General features: G+C 41.1%; 1 protein-coding gene across 1 annotated transcript in view; it reads right to left on the bottom strand.

The window, feature by feature from the left end:
- si:dkey-215k6.1 (transmembrane protein 132D) overlaps window positions 1-20,500 on the bottom strand; it is a 427,077-nt gene that overhangs the window by 115,884 nt on the left and 290,693 nt on the right. The window contains exon 5 of the mRNA XM_049578414.1: window positions 14,490-14,685. Coding sequence (XP_049434371.1) covers window positions 14,490-14,685 — 196 coding nt within the window. The remainder of the gene's footprint in view (window positions 1-14,489; window positions 14,686-20,500) is intronic.

Below are 20,500 nucleotides of genomic sequence, written 5' to 3'. Positions count from 1 at the left end.
ACTTATAGGCTTTGTCATTTTCCAACTTCACCCTCAAACTTGTATTTCTGGCTTTAAACATCTCTCCCCTTCTCTTTTCCTCCCACAGCCCCCTCCACCCTCTCTTCTTCTCCTATTCTTGTTGACTGATTGGAGCGAGCTCGAGCCGCTTGGTATGGAAATGAACCTGGAGCCCAGGACACGCAAGTTCTCAGTGACCCAAATGCATACACGCTCACACACCCATACGTTAGGATATGTCATATGTGGTGATTAATTGGGTGGTTGAAGGCTGGTAACAAGCAAATACTGGAAGTGAAGAGAAGCAGGGGGGCATGGGTGAAAAAAACAAGGATTAAGACTTGCTAGTTTCTTTAGAAAGTGGAAAGAGGAGAGACATACAGTTGCAAATGAAACAGGAGGTTAATAGCCAGAATAACAGGGTTGAATTAGTGGAAATATGTGACAGAAGCATCCCAAAAAATGTCAGGAATGTCAAGAAAAAAAAGAAGTATGGGGGTTAACTTTTTTCTCTCAGAGCGCGTGCTTTGAAGGAATGTAACTTCATAGGAGAATTTATCATGATTTGATCACAGCCTTGAGAAGAAATAACGTCTCAAGCTAAAGGATGCATGTGAGTGCTTGTCAGAGGACCATCACGCTTTCCTGCTCGCATCTTCTAATTATAATTTGTTGGTTTAAAGAGAAAAAAGAAAAAATGCAGACGAGTGTGTGAGCTAAAACAAACAGCGAGAACCCGGGGAGCGTGTTTGTAATATCGATTCCACAGTGTCTCGCTTAGTGTCGATGTAAATTAGAAAGCACATGTATTTAGACCTCTGCTGAGACACACACACAGAAAATAAGGGAATTGAGAAAACAATAGCTCGAGACATAAAGATAAAAAAATAAAAAAAAAAACACTGGTGGGGGAGAAAGTGAGAAAAGGGCTGTGTCTAATAAACACACAGACTGTGAAAATGGTAAATCTATAATTGAGTTTGAAAACTCTGTGTGCGTGCGTGTGTGTCTGCTTTCATCAACAGATTATTGACTACTCAGTTTCCTCTTCCTACTTACTGACTTCCTTTTAGAAAGAGCCAATCAGAAGAGGGAAATTAAGGAGCCACTTAGCTTAACTGCTCCGCTAAGAGGTCTGCACATGCACATGCACGTACGGCCCGCTGAGAAGTAGAACTCACAGGCATCTTCGAGCAGCAAAGATAAACAAGTGTTCGATTTAATAATTAATTGCATAGAAACACATCAGAGAGAGGTGAATCTGTGGGGATGAAGAGGAGACACAGGGAGACAGACAGAGGAAGAGGAAAAGGGAGGAAGGAGGTGGAGCAGAACAGCTTGTTTGCAATCACATGATATTATGACCTGCAGAATTCAGATGAGAGCAGGAAGTGATAAATCAGTATACTGTGTGAATTGGAAATAGAGTAACGCGACTACATAAAAGAATTGGATGAACCTGCAGGCAGCTGATACTGTCAAACGACACGGAGGGCGATGCAGTGGTGCAGTGGTTAGTGGGGGGGTTCGAACCCCAGGGAGGGTCGAGCCCTTCTGTGTGGAGTTTGCATGTTCTCCCTGTGTCAGCGTGGGTTTTCTCCAGGTACTCCAGCTTCCTCCCACAGTCCAAAGACATGCAGGTTAATTGGTGACTCTAAATTGTCCGTAGGTGTGAATGTGAGTGTAAATGGTTGTCTGTCTCGATGTGTCAGCCCTGTGATAGTCTGGCGACCTGTCCAGGGTGTACCCTGCCTCTCGTCAGGCTCCAGCACACCCACGACCCCTAACTTAGGTGGTTACGGGAAAATGAATGAATGAAATGAATGAACTTGGCTGATTTGCCAAGTGTGGACATGATCGATCATGTCATCAAGACCTTCTAACGTTACTAGCACTACGCAACAAGCCAATGGAAGCACACAAGTGTCTGTCAGGCTAACATTACTAGCCAACGTAAGCAAACTTTAGCTACTATTTGTAACTAGGGTTTTTAGTAACTAGTGTTTTTAGCCACTGGGTTGTGGCTAAAAACACTACGTTGTCACAGCACATTGTGATTGCGTCAAACTCGAACGCCTTACATTAATGTTTGACATTAATTTTATTTCAACTAAAATTTAATTTGATTTTTAATCTCTATCCATGCACTTATTTTAACTTGTTTTATTTGATGTCTATGTTAATAACGCTGTGTTGTTGTTGATGAGGGAAAGTGTGGTTGTTTTGTCTTTTATGAGCTGCTAGACAGTTGATTCTTTCCATTCAGGGATGAGTAAAGCTTTACCTATTCTATTTGTAGTTGACTCCTCTCGCCAGGTCTTTGCACATTGAGTCTGTTTTTTTCCAATGCGTTTCATCCGCAAAAAATCATTAAGCACAGAGACCGTGCACACTGATTCCGATGCGTTTTATCGTTCTAGACACATTTTCTCCTTTGTCTCTCTCTGCTGAAGCTACCTATCAGGCTGTCACCACTACCTTCCTGTCTTTCATTTGGCAACCTGAAGGGGCTGAGCATCCTCCTCCTCTTCATCATCATCATCAACTTGAATTTTACTGTCTGACCTGCTGAACGTGAGCTATCTGAGTTATGAAATGATTCTGTGCGCTGCGTTCCTCTGTCTTGTCACAGCTGTGTCTTGCTGCCACATTTACTTCACTGATTCCTCGTCAAACATCTCTAATGGCTCTGACGGATGCGAAAAGCACAGAAAATTGAGCCAGTTCTGACAATTTAAATGGCAGACGAAAGTTTTGGACTCAGTGTGCCAACATAATTGACACAACGTAAGGTCGCACTTAGGTTTAGACTTGCGACAATTTCAGACGAAAAAAATGGTGGCTGTGCAAAGGCCTTTACTGATGAATGACGGAGGTTTTTGAGGTTTTTTCTTTTTGTCCTACTATTTTTGGGATCTAAAGTGGCTCCCAAGTTGACTGGTTGCAACAGTTTGGAGAGGGGAGGGAAAAGAGGTCGGTGAAACTAGTGAAAGAGTTGATCAGAAAGGAAAAAGACAAAGGGAGAAAATTAGAGGAGAGTTCTGAAAACTATTAAAGTCTAAGACCAACAGGAGGAAGATTGGGAGAAGAAAGTCACTCATTCCTTCCCTCTCCTATGCGCACACACACACACACACACACACACGCACACACACACACAAATAAAACTGACAGTTTTATCCCTCCTTTGCCAATCAAAACTTAAGATAATAGTGTAGTAGGAACCATTGCTGCTAACACATGAAACACACACTTTAATTTAATGTTTGCTTTATAGAAAAGAGAACTATTTCCCAGCCTCTGTCTCTCCCTCCTTCACTGAGAGGTTGCGAAACAGCCTCATTCCAGGCTGAGGTGTAATGGCGCTTGTAGGGAAAATAAAACAACATTATTACAGATCCAATTTATAAGCTGCTAAAATATCTCTAAGAGCCGGGGAAGTACAGCAGGTCCATTTCTGACCTCCCCTTTCATTCTGTTTTCACCCTGGCGAACATAACGGCTTGTTCTGTCCCTCTTTTTCTGTCCATTTGTCTCCATTATTTTCCCTCATGCTTTCTCATTAGTTACATCACAGAGAGGGGCCTTATGTAAACCAGGTAAACTCAAAGATTTATAGATGGAGGGATCAAATAGGGCAGGACTTTTCACTGCACTAATAATAATCACATTAGCACAGACACACGACTGTGTTCCATTAAGATCCTGACGCCACACGCTGAGGCGCTGTCCTTGGTGCTGAAACTTCAGCGTCTCAACACTCATTTAGTGCATTTTGTGTTATGCAAGGATGCAGCACGGACTCTTTGACTATGACTGACTATTGTTAGCAACCCCTGTGCTTTCTATGTACAGTACATGCTGTCCACATTATTAAATTACACAACACTCTTGCTGGGAATTTATTCAGTGAATACTTGATCTCTATAACTACCATTATAATTATTATAATTACTACTACTAGTACTACTTCTAATGATAATAATAACAGCGGATGAATGGCTCACCCACACCATTACCACATGTTCACTCACCTTTAATTTACAGTCACTTAAAATACATACACCAGTTTGTTTAGTTTAAAATTTATCAGCACTTTGACAACACACTGTTTTCCAGATGAAGCTCACACATTACATTGTTTTGTCATTTTGCCATTGCTTGTGTAAGTTACTAATTCATTGCTCTCTGGCTGAATCCAAATGTCCACCCTCTGGGTTTGCAGACTGAGCCCTGACGGACTTTAGTCGTACGTAGTGTGATGCATTTACTGTCATCACGTAAAGTGTGGGAGGGCAGAGACTGTAAGCGGCTGATACACAGCCCTCAAGACTGTTTTACTGGTTGCTGTGGAAACGTTCAACTATCGCTGCTGTCATATTCATATATATGTCTTATATGTTGATGAATAGTGCCTACTCATCTGGTCCTAACAAGATAACAAGATACAAACCCCATTTATAGCCTTTGTGTGACTGAACAAAAATGTATTAACAAGCTACAGTGTTCAGAAACATGTTTGTGAGTGAGGACAGGACGATGACTCAATAAATAAGATATTACTGACATAAGAAACCTTGTTTTGTTGTTTTTTGGCCATTTTTTTAGCCAATTACACTGCATAGCCTGATAGGCTGCAATACTAAAATGCATTGTCAGTCCCTCTACAGCCTAGACTTCTACATATCTCTGTATCACGATGTGGTTAAATATTATTTCTGGCCTACACAATTCAAGTAGCTTTTTAATAGACCTAACTATCAATAAGTATTTTAGAAATTCATCAAAAAAAAATTCAGCAGTTGAAAAACCCACAACGTCAAATTAGTATTACAATGAGTTGTGGGTTGTGAAATCAGTGAAGTCTGCTGAAGTCTGCATGCCAAGCGGACTCTCTGGAAGTCTGCAGAACGTCCGCTTGAGGCCCCTTGTGGACTGGTTGAATTGTGGATTTAGACAGCCCTCAGCACTCCCGGACTTCCAAGGAACAGGCCCGCAAATTCTGCAAGACTGCAAGTGCAGTGAAGTGCAGACATTTTGATTCAGCCTTTCTCTTTGAGTTACCTGAAGTCACTTCCTGGTTTGGGCAAAAGATGGGGGTGAGGGCAGAGCCTGGTTTTATGCAGAAGGCCATCCCACGGAACAAAGAGTTGTGACATCATGGGGGGGATTAGGAGTTTATTTGTGTTAGTTTTAGTTTTTGTCTATGTAAGTTCTCCCATTTGTGTTTCATTTGGTCTGATCAGTCAGTACTGTATGTTGCCTCAGTGTCTCATTCTGTTATGTCTGTTTTCTGAGTTAACATCTAGTTTTTTTAGCCTTCTTTTTCAGTAGAGTTATGTTTGGCTGACCTCTTTTAAAGGCCCTATAACTCTAATTATGTTATCTTCAGTCATTTGCTTTGAACAATTTATTTTTTGGGGTAAATAAACCACCTTTTTTTTTTTTTTTTAACTTTAAACCTGTGTTATTTGTGCTTTGACTGCTTGGTCCATGACAAGCCTTATTCCCAAAATCCCTACAGGGCATCTGCAGGTGCTACACTGCCTGTAGATACACAATTAAAAATAAAGTATATAAATATTACTTACAAAATATATTATTGTACCTTTCTGCAAAGCACAATATGTTAATTTTTCACATTTCATATGTAAAGGCTATGTTTTGATTTAAATTTTTTGCTGTGACAGTGTTAAGCGTTAACATGTATTCAATTTAAGCAAACAAAACAAACAACAAAAACAACAAAACACTTGGTTAGAGTTAGAAAAACATCAGATTTTGGCTTAAAACACAGTTTTGTTGCCACAAAAATGGCTGGAAATGTCCTATGTGTTGCCTGATGGTCTTGAACAGTGGTTTTCAAACTTTTGACAACACTTGTATTTATATCTGTGCACAATAGCTTCTATAGCGTGTGTTATCAATCTTACCACAACATTAGACAATGAAAAAATAAAAAAATAAGACAGGTAGCTTTCAAAACCCAGCTCATATCCATGCATCTGAACTACGTCACTTTGTAAATGTTTGTATGGTATGTACAAAACATACAAGTGTAACACATTGGTGGTTTCTAGAAACCCACAATGCAGACATTTCATCCTGGCAAGTCGTCTGTAACCAAAAAATTACAATTTATTTTAGACGTATCTAATTCTGTTTCTACCTCTTTACACATGTCCACTGAGCCAAACAGCAACTGTGCCAACAAAAATGTGTTTATAGTCTATCCCATCTAGTGACATGATGACATAATCTGCATCCCTCTCAGACAGATAGTGCAATACTCCTAGCCAATGAGAATGCAATCTGCAATTACAACTGACAGACTGCCCAATAGGAATGCAGTTAGGGCGGGACAAAACAACATTTACAGTGGAAGTGCCTGAACTGTACACTATGTGAGATAAATGGAGGTGCATTCAGGTACTTCAGCCACTGCTAGCTGCTTCTTAAAAATTATTCAAGCTGAGTTTATGGCCTCCCTCCATCCTGAAAAATATCCAGAATCAAATTTTAGAGGACTGGGTTAAATAAAGGGAACATTTCCCACCGAGCCGCTATGGCTGAAAAGCATTCTTTCTCTCCAGTGATGGTCTGCCGAAGTTGGCTGCCAATGCAAGTCGTCTTTTCAGGGTGGGAAAGTCCCATTTTCACTCCTCCAATCAGTTTGCACTTCTCCTGCTCCACATTACTGTTCTCCTTGGGCAGTAAATTAACAACCCCCTCTTTGCTGCAGTCCAGAAAAGACTCTGTGAATTATGTGATTTGTGGTTCATCTGAGGAGGGATTGACAGGGATGATAGAAAAGGAAATCTGGCGCAATGTGGTAACTGTTTTTTTCACTATTTGAAATAATGCACCAGGAGCATTATTAGCAAAAGGTGTCACTGAGTGGACTAATGCTAATTGCTTAATATTTGTATTAAATGGCAGCGAAAATAATCCACATGCAGCAGTCAATAAATTAATTGTTTTAATAAAATGTCCCCTCTCCAAAATCTCAATCCTGTCTCTTTCTGTCAGTCCATCTCTGTTTGTATCTCTCTCTGTCTCTTTGCTCCTCCTCCCTCACCCTCTCTCCCCAACTCTTTCCCCTCTCCTCACCTCCTCGCTCCTCTCTAAAAGATGAAACCAATTTTTCAGCCCCCGCAGGAGACAAATTACTCCTAATAATCCCTCGTTTCCTGAAGAGGGTCTCTTTCTTTCCCGCTCAGCCAAGAGACCAGCACCTTAATGGATATGCGGAATTAGGAGGAAAATGTCGGAGAGGGCTTTGTAATGACAGGCACTGTTCTGGTTCTCATTGTTGCCTTGTAAAGAGAGAACTTACTGCATTACCACATCAGCACTGTTGACAAGCTAACTTTTGATTTGGGAGATGGTAGATGATGGCTGAGGTGGAGTTGAATCACCCAAACAGATCAGACAGAGAAATAATGTTTAAAAGCCAGCGCTGAGTGCTCCTGATGCAATTATGTGTGAGGCCTAGTTTTGCAGGCCGTTTAAATATGTAACAGCTGTAAAGATCCCACATTTTGTCACATGGTTATACTAGCTGTATTGTACTTTTGTTCCGATCCTCAGATGTGGAATTGTTTGGGAGGGAGGATGCGAGACTTTGTGAAAGCTTTTACATCCCGCTGCCTTTGAAGATTCTAGCTTGTAATTTGATTCCTTCTCCTTCCCTCCTCCAAAGACCCAGAAATGTTGGAGCTTTCATCTCAGTGACCCATCGCATCTCAGTGACAGACACCTCAAGCAACCAACCAACAATCAACACCTGGTCAGCAGTTTTGGTAAACAAATCAGGAGGCCCAAATGGCTTGTAATAGCAGCCATTTTGATGTTTTTACCCAAAGGAGAGAGGCAATGTAGAGATGGAGGGTGAAAGTGAAACTGGGTGTATCTTTGCGCGTATGTGTGCACAGGCTATGGGAGTCACATGCTGCCATAAAGTAACTAAGATAAAACAGGTGTCTCCAAGAAATCACATTTATGTACAACAGCAAAAAAGTCTGTCACATACAGATTCTTAAGGAACGTATCTGCAATATGTCCAGTTCAATCAATTTCAATTACTTTCCCTACAATATCCACTTGTGCTGCTTAAGCATGATCAACAATATAACTAGGCAACTAAAAGCACTTGGTTAAGTTGAGGGAAATACTGTTGTCTTCCTTAAAGGCCATTTCATATCAAGCACAGATTTAAATCTGAAAAGTTCACATGGAAATTTTTAAAAACTGACTTTGTGGGTTTCTTATGAACGCTTGCACACCCCTGCATGTGAGGAAAAGACTTCACTGGATTTCTTCCTGTGGAAATATGTGTTTGACCAATGACATCCTTTCTTCCAACTGATGTCATACCTCCAGGCCATAGCTAGTTTGCCGCCAAAATGGAGAATGTCTTACCAGTTTGGTTTGAGCATTAGCTAGGATACGATGAAAACGCTAATTTAGCTGATTGTCACGGACTTAAGCAAAGAGGAACATTAAGGGACCACAGGGTGCTAGTCTGTTGGACGTTAATCAAACAATCCTTCAGGTGATCAGATTAGAGGTCTGTTGTTTTGAGCAATTTAGTTTAGTTTAGTTTAGTTGATTTGTAACAGGACAGCGTGCAATGAAATTAATCATTTACAAGAAATGAAAACACATTGGGGCGTCGTGGCTTAGTGGTAGAGCAGGCGCCCCATGTACAAGGCTGTTGCCACAGCGGCCCAGGTTCGAGTCCAGCCTGTGGCCCTTTGCTGCATGTCATCCCCCCTCTCTCTCCCCCCTTTCACACTTAACTGTCCTGTCCATTAAAGGCAAAAAATGCCCAAAAAAAATCTTTAAAAAGAAATGAAAACGTGGTTGCATCAGATTTAGCGAGACGCTAATTTCCATCTGTTGTCCTACACACAACAAGTAGAAGCAATAAATAAAAAGATGTTGGTGTAGTTGCAGGCCATGAATCTTTGTAACTGCAGGAGGTGTGTATTTTTCGAAGGAATGGGATTTTGGAGCAATGGGTGTTTGTTTCCGGATAGGTTTTTTTGTGTGGAGTGGACGGAGGAACTCTTTTTGTCTTGTCAAAAGTAAGGCAACATAGTGATAACACAAGACATAATGTTTTTGCTTTTTCAATTTTCAGCCAAAGTGTCCATCATCCACCCCAACCACGCTCCAGAGACGTCTATGCAGCACTAAGAAGCATTTTCTGGATTGGAAAAAGTGTTACCAATAAATGAATCCCCAAAAATTACATTTCCCCTCAAAATACAGTATATTACTGTATAAACCATTTTGTAGTATACACACAAAATTATTAAGAAATTGGGCTGGATAAAGATAGTGAACTGAAACTTCTGAGTTTGCTGGTGGACTCCAAAGAAGCCAGAGTGTCTATGGACTAGATAAAGGAACCACTGATCCTAATGTTTCATTGTACAATGGCTCATATGATACCCTATGAAAATGCACACCCAGCAATTTGTATATTATAGAAATAAGCGCCCCCACGAATGACGTTACCTGCTAATGTAAAATTACGTAATTAACGTCAATTTACAGAGGTTAGGGCAGCCCGACGGTGCAGTATCTAGCACTGTCGTCTCACTGCAAGAGAGTTCCTGGTCTGAACCCAGGGTGGAGGAGCCCTTCTGTGCAGAGTTTTCATGTTCTCCCCCTGTCAGCGCGGGGTTTCTCTGGGTACTCCGGCTTCCTCCCATAGTTCAAAGACATGCAGGTTAAATTGGCCGTGAATGTGAATGCAAGCATGAATGATTGTTTGTCTCTGTGTGTTAGCCCTGTGATAGTCTGGCGTCCTGTACCCCATCTCTTGCCCAATGTCAGCTGGGAAATTTTAACAGGGATAAGCGGTTACGGAAAATTAATAAATGAATGACTTGGTTAGGTTTAGGCAAGTAAAATGACTATGGTTAGGTTTAGGAACGGTGAATACCTTAAAATGATTCAAAATGAACAAGGTTCCCAACACTAGTCTCCTGGTGTTTCATTTATAAACATTGCGTTTACACGGCGTGAAAGAGGCATACTGTCCACTTCCGACGCAAAAGTTGTGATCTAAAAAACAGACTTCATGGGAGAAAATTTGACTGATGCTTATGAACATTTTAGAGAATTTGGTGATGCAGATGGTGAGGTGGAAACCTGATTGCAGAAACTGCGCACACCATTTTTGGCTTTTGTTCATACATACATTTTTGGTATTGATCCTATGCATTGATTTATACATGAGACTCCGGGGGAAAGTACTGTGTTTTGTCCCTACTTCCTTCTTTACTGCGTCAACGCATTGGTGACATGATCGAAGCCTTACAAACTACATGGTTTATGCACAAATTACTGGCTCATCATTATGTGGGATATGTATGGATTTTGGTGCATTACCTTGCATAGGAAAACGTACAAACATGCAGATGACAACTCATAATAATAATAGGTTTATAATAATAGGTCTGGTTTTGACTAGAGTAAAGAACTGCTGCCACACCAGCACAATGAATATTTGGGGCAAAACATGCAGATAAAATCCGAATCTGACAAAGTAAATGAAAAGTCTTATTAAAGCAATTAAGTGGTGACAACACCAGACATGCAGTTGCTTGCATACAGAGCAGTAGTGTTCACTGAATGGTTTGATGGCTCGGAAAACAGTGAATCATGCTAAGACCTTCAGAATCATAGGATCTCAACCCAGCTTAACATCTATGTGAGATTTTTCACATGTCAGACAGCGCTCTCCGCCACCATCATCAAAGAACACCATTATCTGTGGAAAGACTGCCGTTCATCCCTCCAGTCGCGTTCCAAACACTAATATGGAGGCCTGTGGTTAGCCAACATTTAATAAGCCACTTCATGTTGTTTTTTTCCTTCACTTTGCACCCCTCTGTGTTACAAATCCACAGAAGAATATCAAATTGATTCTCTTTGTAGATGGAACAAAAACAAACTTGTTTTACAAAATATCATCATATAACAGACACAATCATTCGAGGGTATTTCAAGAGCATTTCTATCAAGTTTGTGGTAATTTATGACACAAACAGACATGTTTTGAATTAATAAATCTGAAGCTCAAAGGTCGCATGTAAATACAAACTTTATATTATCAACAAATATCCACTGAAATGGCTCTGTTTTAAAGAATACAGGGGAATGAGATGTAACATCACTCAGCCCAGAGCTCCATTCACACGGCGAGCAGAATCCCAACAGCCCTGCTATTTGAAATGATGGTTTCAAGCTTGCTTTTTCCAGTGTGTGAAAGAGACAGGGGTTGCAAAAGCCCTGAACAAAATTGGGTTCCCTCACTAGGGCTTTGCTGTTTGAAGGAGGGCTATCAGGCCAGATTAGCTCTACCTCAGTGGTAATGGAACTGGGAGTATTTTGAAAAGCATCCTCCTCCTCACATTTTAGCCTGAGGTTCTTGGTTGCTGTAGCCAGAGCAGCAATGTCTGTTATGGGATGTGTCTGTTTTGATCTGTGAATCTATGAAGTAATGGTGGTGATGATTAGAAATGTTACAGATGAAAGCAGACTTTTAAAGCAACCTTTTCCTTCACCTGACCCTGTCTGATAAAAAGTAAGTACAAGTCCTAAAGTCATCACTTATGTAAAAGTTTGCTCTCTTTTCCAGACAGAAAGCTTTGAATTTTACTTTAGTTCAGACTTTTTGATGGCAACAATCCGCACAGCAAAATATACGGTGCAAAATGCAAAAACATTTCAGGCGTTAAATAGCTGTTTTATTTTTACCTTTAAGAGATTATTTTGGATTTAAATCTTTACAATTAAAACTGCTAAAGACCTGATGAAAAAGAATGGAAAATGAAAGAATTGGAAAGGCAGGGATGGAGAAAGGACCAAAAAGTGTACTGCATCATATTACAATATTAGATGTTTTGATTTAGGATTTGTTTGTCGGACATAATCAGTATAATGGTTTCATGTTGTGGGTATAATATGACCAGAGTATGCTTTGCAAAGCACTTGCTAGTCATTCACTTTCTCAGATGAGTTGCATTACTGAGTTATAATTATCTCCGCCAGGTGTAAACCTGGAGAGGATCATGCATTCGGTTACATGTATGCATTTCTGTCTGTCTGCAGCTTATCTTGCAAACTACTGGACCAATCAGCCTAATATTTGGTGTGCGCATTTATGACTGTATCAGGGCTTGCAAGTTTCACACTTTGAGAGTGTGACACATGCATTTTAACCTTTTCACACTCTCACTCGCCACACCTGGTATTTCTCACGCATAAAAAAAATATTATGATAACGCCCACCAAGTTACATCGTTATAATTGCAGTGCAAAGTGTTGCAAGACGCTGTGGCTACCGGAGAGCTCAACAAGAGCTTGCCACACTCCAGCCAATAAAAATAAGACACAGCTTCCCACCTGCCAATCAAAAAATAACATACAGCTACCTATCAGCCAATCAGAAAATAGCATTGCTGTATCCGGGTAAGATACAGGTGATCTGACCGCAGCAAGAAGAGGGGGCACAAACAAGACGGGAGTGCCTTATCACATGTGTACAGTAAGTCATCTCATCATTTGATTTTGTAGCCTACTGAAAGAAATTACTTGTTGCACAAAAGGAAAACAATGAGAGCTTATCTCAGGGAATATCAACTTTTACCTAACAGTTTGACAAGACCGTGTGTCAACTTTAGCTGAAAAAAATCGATGTTAAGACGTTATTGGTGGCTTAGTGGTTAGAGCAAGCCTCTCATATATAAAGCTTTTCCTGCAGCGGTCCGGGTGCGACTCCATCCTGTGGCACCTTGCTGCATGTCACTCCCTCTGTGTCTCTCCCCTTTTCATGCTTAACTGTCCTGTCAATTAAAGGCTAAAATGCACCCCTCCCCCCAATTTCAGTAGCTATTTTAAACACATATTGACGGTTGATGACTTCTTTGAAATTTAAGTCCTTTATAAACTATCATATCCAACGCCTGCCACTTGAGAGCCCTGCTGTATGCTCAAGGACCTCTCGAGTTGCAGTGATTTACAATCATTAAAAATCCTGTGTTATTGGCTGCTTTAGGGGCTGTACACAAGCCTCATCTTTAACTGCCTGGAAGGCATGAGGTTGGGTGCTGGTTGCTACTCTTGTGCCTTTTCTGTGCCAGCTTTCAAGAGCCCTGAAAAATAGATGCTGAGGAAGGCATGTGCCACTCTGGCATCGCTCTGGTGTTTATGCGCGCCTGCCATTCGTCTACATTACAAATAATTAATTAGAGGGCGGAAGAAACGTGGCATGTGTACAGCCCCTTACATCGTCATTGACTGCTGAATCCTCACTCCTCTCAACCTGCCAGTTGGGGCCGCAAGTATTCCGGATATTGGCTCAGCAAAAAACAACAAGCCTTACCATCTGTTGCTAGCCTTCGTCAAGGTTAAAAAACTGACATCTATACAGTGAAAACTTTTAGTTTTCATTTTGAACCAAAGCATCTGCAGATTAATTCCATATCCTATGTCCTATATCATATGTTATGATCCACTAAAGTTAGGCCTGTCACTAGATAAATTAGTCCCCATTTTGTTGTTATATTTGCTGCCATCTTGACTGTAAGGGAGTCAGGAGGGACAATTCCACTGAACAAAGCTGTGCTGCGTTTTGGCTGCAACCTGGTTATGCTCTGTCTGCAGCACACAACCATACCAGAGCAGGGACCTTTTAGGGGCGAAGCATTCTGCCTCCCCAATTCTGTTCATTTGATCATTTTCCCTTGAGATTTGTGCTTTTACCCAAAATAAATAAGTAGGCTACGTAGGTAAATATTGTACATGGGATGTAATTGTGTTTCTAGTGAGTAACTTGATTACACCACATGGCTTCCTCCTGTCTTTCCAGTATAGAAGTATTTCACTGTCTTTATTTTTAAAAACATTGTAAGTACGAGAATAGTAAAATTTTCATTTTTGTTCATTTTGTTGTGCACTAAACAGTTTTTGGTAATGCGCCAATTCTCTCAAAGTGACATTGAAGAGTAGACTCAGAAACAGAACAGTGGGAGTTTCAGGTCTATATGGAAAGCAGCTTTATGGGGCCTAAAGAGGCAAACGGTGCTTGAGTCTCACCAGGAATGACACATGCCAGCACGACGCACACACGGAGGGAAGCATTTGTGCATGAAGGTAGGTGTGTAGGGCTATACCTGCCTGGTTGTGTGCCCATATTTGTGAGGCTGCTTGTCATTTCAAAACCTGTGAGGGTGAAACCTGCTGCGTGTGTGTGTGTAGCCAGGAGGCTTGTAGCGACAGGAGGGGGTAAACAAGCTGACCTTTACAGCTTTGATCAACCTGGAGGAAGGGGATGAGCTGGGGGTGTCAGCAAGAAGGTTAGGAAGAGGAGGGAAAAATCTATTATAGCATAAGAAATGTTGTGCTGCTGGGTATGTCGATATGTACACTCACAGGTATCTGTATCTGTGCTCTATCAGGTCATCCCTTACCTCAGCCAGCGGTACGATTCCCTGTATGTCGGCATTGCTGATGTAGAGGTGCGAGACTTTCTCTGTTTGCCTGGAAGTTGTCTGCATGCCACCTGAGTACTCGACGTTCCAGTGCAGAGTCTGGGTTGGCACCAGGTTGATCACGTTATCCACCTCAAACTCCAGTTGCATCACCTCATATGACGGACTTTCCAACCTACAGAGAAAGAAGATGTATTTCTGGGTAAGGACATTTTTTCAGCTTTAAAAGCATGCCATATATTTAAATTCCACCAAAAAATCTGAGGAAGACAGTAATACTGGCTGCATTTTAAGATTGATAAATAATGTTTGGGAAGTGCAGTGTGAAAAAAAATTGGCATAATTTGCAATAATGACAAAGAATTCCACTTTTGGATCACAGTTAAATTAACACAACTTATGTCCACCAACTCATGACAGAACAATGCTTTCTCTCAGATAATGTTAGACGATACAACGCAAGACAAAGAAACCCAGTGGTCAGGTCATTTTTTGGAGTAATCAGTAAAACACCAGAATAATTTCTACATTAAAATGTATTAAAAAAAGCATGACACATTAATGCAGGTAGAGAGAAAGATGATAGAGAGATAAAGGTTCTTGGCATGTGGCCTGCAATATTAATGTAAACCACTTTCAAAACATTCTGTTACAGACTGTAACTGTATCTGTGTGCTTAACCCAATCATAATTTATGGATCTGATTAAATAAAGAAAAGTAGTTTACATCCACATGCAACACAGTCTCAATCTAAAGTCATCAAAATCTGGCACTTGAGCAGTGACTTGCAGCAAAAGACTGAGACAAAAAAGCTGTGCTTTAATGGCAGCATGATACATGGCTGGTCATGGTTATAGTTTAATGGCGCCTGGCGGTGTCAGGGGGAAACGCCATGGGACAAGAACGAAAGTTGAAGCAGCGAAAGTCCGAGTGAGACAGGTGTGAGTGGTGGTGGATGGTCCAACAAACACTGACTTTCCCTGAGCTGCGTTCGTGTCCCGTAAGATTATGAAAAAACTTAATCCTGCTCTTTTTTCCTATTCCCAACCACGTGCTTTTGTTGTTGAAAGAAAGAAAAATAGTGTTGTACCGATGTAGTGCCTTTATTTTGAAAGGGACTGTATGTAAACAGTAAATTTCCTTTGAAAATGGAAGTGTATTTTTAAAGAAGACAATGCATGTAACAGGTAGAACTTGACACGGCATCCCAGAATGCCAACAACGAACATTCCCAAGGCACCTTGCATGTCGTATCTAGACGTGGGAAGTCCATGACCACGCGTTGATATGTGACAAGGTTGGAGTGAGAATGTGTTGCTACATTAAGCACTTGTGAAAATGTGATTATAATGATGATAACAACCAGGATAATGAATGGGGACAATGGCGAGGATATCTTGGTGATGGAAGTGATATTGAGTATTTCTGCCTTGAGGTCCAAGCTATCAGTGTGTGTATATGTGCATGTGTGTGTGGATGGATGTGTGTGGAAGAGAAATGGGGAGTCAAATAATGCCATCCCAAAAATGACAATTCATTTTACAGCTAATGGATAGAAGCCATTCTGCTTCATGCCTTCTCCAAAAAGCCTGTGCAAGTGTGTTGATGTGCCTCTCTCTTCATGTTGGTGAGCAGGCGTGTCACAATACCATGATATAATAGTCGATACCAATGCCAGTTAGATTCCATGATTCTTAATACCTATATGTCCCAATTACTCTATGTGGGTTCATAAGATTTCGTGAGCAAGGACACATATATCAATATATAGCCTACAATACATTAACATGATTTTACTCCACTGTTGTTGTTGTTCAGCACTTGTACATATAAAATGTGACGGCTGGTCTTTGTGGCAGGCTGTTTGTTCTGCCTCTCCACTGTGATTGGACCACTGGATAAAAAGTGACAGTGACAAGCCAGTTAAAACTGCAAATATGCAGCGTACGGTGCAGAATAAATGCTCAGGCCTTGGTCACACTGCTGGTGTTTGTAGCATAGTTAGCATAGTGCTGCTCCCATTGGAGAGAATTGAGGAGGGGGGGGGGGGCGATTGCTGCAGCTTCACTTGTTGCCTTCTCCCATGTGTTGGTAACATTCTTCTTCTTCCTTTAGCGTTTAACAGCAGACCACAACTCTTGGCATATATGTCATCATGTCAGGCCTGGATGCATATCTACTTTAGTTAGCTTAGCATTAAGACTGAAAATATGGGGAAACAGCTAAAGAAAAAAGGTCTACCAGCACCTTTAAAGGGAGCTGCCCATTGGTTCGACCATATTAAACCCATTGTTCTGAAGTCCGTTCCGAAATCATCATGATGCCCTGTGGTTAAGGTCTGGTTAGGTTTAGGCACAAAAGCCACTGTGGCCTTTGGTTAGGGTCAGGAAAAGATCATGGTGTGGGTTAAAATGAAAAAGAAAGTGACAAACACATAAGCCGTGAGCCTGCTCTGCCTCAAGCCAGTCGCGGCGCACCATACGCCCGCCGCGAGCCGTTCAGCACCGCGGATAGTCGGACTAATGGGATGTCGAACCAATGGGCTGTTGAACCAATGACATGGACCCCCTTTAAAGCCACTGTGTGAAAGTGATTCTACAAGACATTATCGATCTTAAAATTGAAAAAAGAATCTGGTGATATAATCTCCAGATAATCACTTTCAGATTCAGTTCAAACTTTCTACTTGGAAAACTCCTGCAACTTTAAAAAAAAAAAAAAAATCTTTTCTTCACTTCTACCTCTCTATTCTGATTCCTACACACAGAAATTTGTCTGTCATTTTGACAACTCGGATTCGTGCTGCACATCATGCCCTCACAACTTTGTAGACTGTCATTACCCGCTTTGCCTCTCTGCCTGTCAGACATCCTGATTCTGTCTGCTGCTTGTGTGAATCACATCCAGTCGTATCATTTATCCCCACAGAAACTCTTTGCATCTCCTTCCTCTAGACCTGAGCCAGAGATGTCAGTCAGGGTCGCAGCTATATTTGGAAGTCAGGGTTTGTGGTCAGATTCAGAATGAATGAACGAATGAATGACTAAAGGATCAAAATAAAATAAAATGCCCACGCGCTGCAATAAAATGTTGCGCCTGAGGTGCTCTAAGCTGTTGCACATGGAGCACAAGAAACACAGCAGGTCTTAAATAAAAACACTATCTGAAATGTGACAGTACATTTTCCACGGTCAAGATAGCGGTGAAATATACCCACTTACAGTTCCCAGTAAGTGCAACACAAAAGGTCTCCTGGGTGGGATTTTGGAGATAAACATTCAACACACACTGCAGTCGACTGTTTCACAGCGTCAAAGAGGGGGCTTTGAAAATAATTTAGATACTGTTTAGCAACAGGAATTCTCTCTGTGTGTCTAACTCTATTTTTTTATTCCCCTGTCAGTGACACTCACACACACACACACACACACACACACACACACATACACATGAGCATCCAGCGGCTTGTGTAACATGAACTAGAAAGAAAGAAGCAGCTATAAATTGATTTCTGAGCCAACGTTTTATAGCTATGTCTTACTGACACACACACACACACACACACACACACACACACAGATATATAGGGGTTACAGGTCATGACAAAGCCAATTGCTGAGGGTCCGTGATATCTGGAATGTGCCTGCGTGTGTGTGTGTGAGTGTGTGTGTCTAGGGAGATGGGGTGAGCAATGTGTTACACAGATAGATTAAGGAGAGAAAACTGATGGGTGTCAGCTCCCCTTGACCTCTCCCAGATCCCTCCATCATGCTTGCTTTCTTTCATCTGTCTGCCTCTCTCTGTCTCCACTAAATCCAATCTGACATCATTAGGGCTGGTACCATTTAAAATATTACACCAGTACACTTTAAGAGATATAGATAACAATATTTTTTCGACTTCATTTGACACCCATCATGTGAAAGTTTTGGTGGCATCTAAGCTAAGATGCCAATTTAGTCAAAGGCCGTATGGGTTGTAGCTGCTGCGATAATGGGCCAATCAAACCTTGCATTAAATCAAAGGAAGTTTGCAGTGATTGGCTGCAAGCTAAACCGTACAAACAGTCATTTTTATTTCTATCTGGGTACAAAAATGATCAAGTACAGGTATTGATTGACGGGAGAAGTTGTTATACTACTTGGGTTATTTTGGCTGGTACGTCAAAGGTATTGAGTACCAATACCCTGCCCTAGACATCATGTTATAGAGCAACACATTCTCACTCTGACATCATTACATATTGATGTGCTTGGTCATGGACTTTCCACATCTGCTTAAGAAGTGCAAGGTACCCTGGGTGCCTTTGTTAATGACGTTCTAGGACACTGTGTCAAATTCTGCCTGTTGCATGCATTGTCTTCTCTCAAGATACACTTCTGTTTTCACAGGAAATTGTACGTTTACATACAGTATTATTCAATATAAATGCACTACGTTGGTACAACACCACAAATTGACATTTTTGCCCTCAACAACAAAAACACATGGTTGGGTTTCAGCAACAAAAACATGGTTAGGTTTAGGAATAAAGAACAGGGTTTGGCTTTATAATCTCACAGGATGCAAACACCGCTCTCTCTGAAAGTCAGTATTTGTTGGACCCATTTACCACCACACCCACCCACCCCACTCAGACTTTCACCATCCCAAATTTCATCCTTGTCCTGCTGCTGACACCGCTGGGCACCTTTAAACTATAACAGCAACTGGCCGCGTATCATGCAGATGTTAAAGGACGCCTTTTTTGATTGGTTTTTAACGCCACAAGTCATTGGCCAAGCACCAGATTTCCAGACTTTGGAGTGAGATTGGGCTCTTTTACCTTAGCAAACGATTACCTGAAGTCATTCCTCTAACATGCAATATGAGTCATGTGTGGTGCCCATAAAATCTGCCAGAAACTAAAGCAGTGGTTCCCAACTGGTGGGTCACAGTGCAAAAGTGGGTGAAGGGTCCATTCTGAATGAACCACAAGTGACTCATGATTGTGTCAAGTCTGTAAAAAAACACACCTCATTTGAAGTACAGTGAATATCCAGCACAGAGCTTTTTTTTTTTAAGTTTAGTTTCCTGCTGTAAAGTGAGTGAATAACAGACAGCTACTTAACAAAGACAGCAAAATAGCTCGACAACATGGCCCAATGCAAGTATGATGCTGAATATTTAAAACTGTGTGGACCTTGAAATAATGACTAAGGACAAGTCTGGACGCCTTGGCTGCACCAGTTGGGAACCACTGCACTAAAGCATGGAACAGTAAAGCCTACCCTTTCTGTGAGTCCATGTCAAGCTTTTTCCAATAATTGCCATAGGAAAATGGCTGGTCCACTCACAATCATTACCCAGGTGTACATAATGGTCAATTTAGAGCAGAGCTATACACAGGCACAATCATACAAGGTCATAATGTTCCTTAAATGCACAGGCCTACCCTTTAGCAAGTCTTTGTTGTATTTCATCCATTACTGGCTGTTAATGACAAGTGGCAAGCTGCTCTTTTCTTTTTGTGCACAAGTGACAGACTTGTGAGTGACAGACAGGGAGATTCCTAAATTAGTTGCATCAAAAATAAGCAATCCAAACTCATCTAAAGCCTCAAGGTACACACACCAAAATGGCTTGAACTTGATTCAAGCCTGGCGGGTACAACAAAGTTTGGCTTTCGTGAAACAGGACTTAAAATCATAATGTAGGTGCTCAGCTTGAAGTCTGGTAATTATGTATGCTGCATTTACATCATATGGGATGGATGGGAAACATAACCATGTTTAAGATATGTGAACATTCACATCATGTAACAACTGCAGACAATTTCATAGCTGCAAAGAGGGATGTCAGCTTCAATTCATTTTGCTTTTGATAGCCCAAATGCCCATTAACTGAGCTTCAGTGCCACATTTTAAAGCGCTATCCATTTATTGATAGTGAAACTGTGATGTTTTGTAATGTTAATATATTGGGTTTTACTTTATATACTTTACTTATT

This window comes from Epinephelus fuscoguttatus, linkage group LG6 (assembly GCF_011397635.1).
Source record: "Epinephelus fuscoguttatus linkage group LG6, E.fuscoguttatus.final_Chr_v1".
Lineage (NCBI taxonomy): Eukaryota > Metazoa > Chordata > Actinopteri > Perciformes > Serranidae > Epinephelus > Epinephelus fuscoguttatus.
This window is presented reverse-complemented; position numbering and strand designations above follow the sequence as displayed.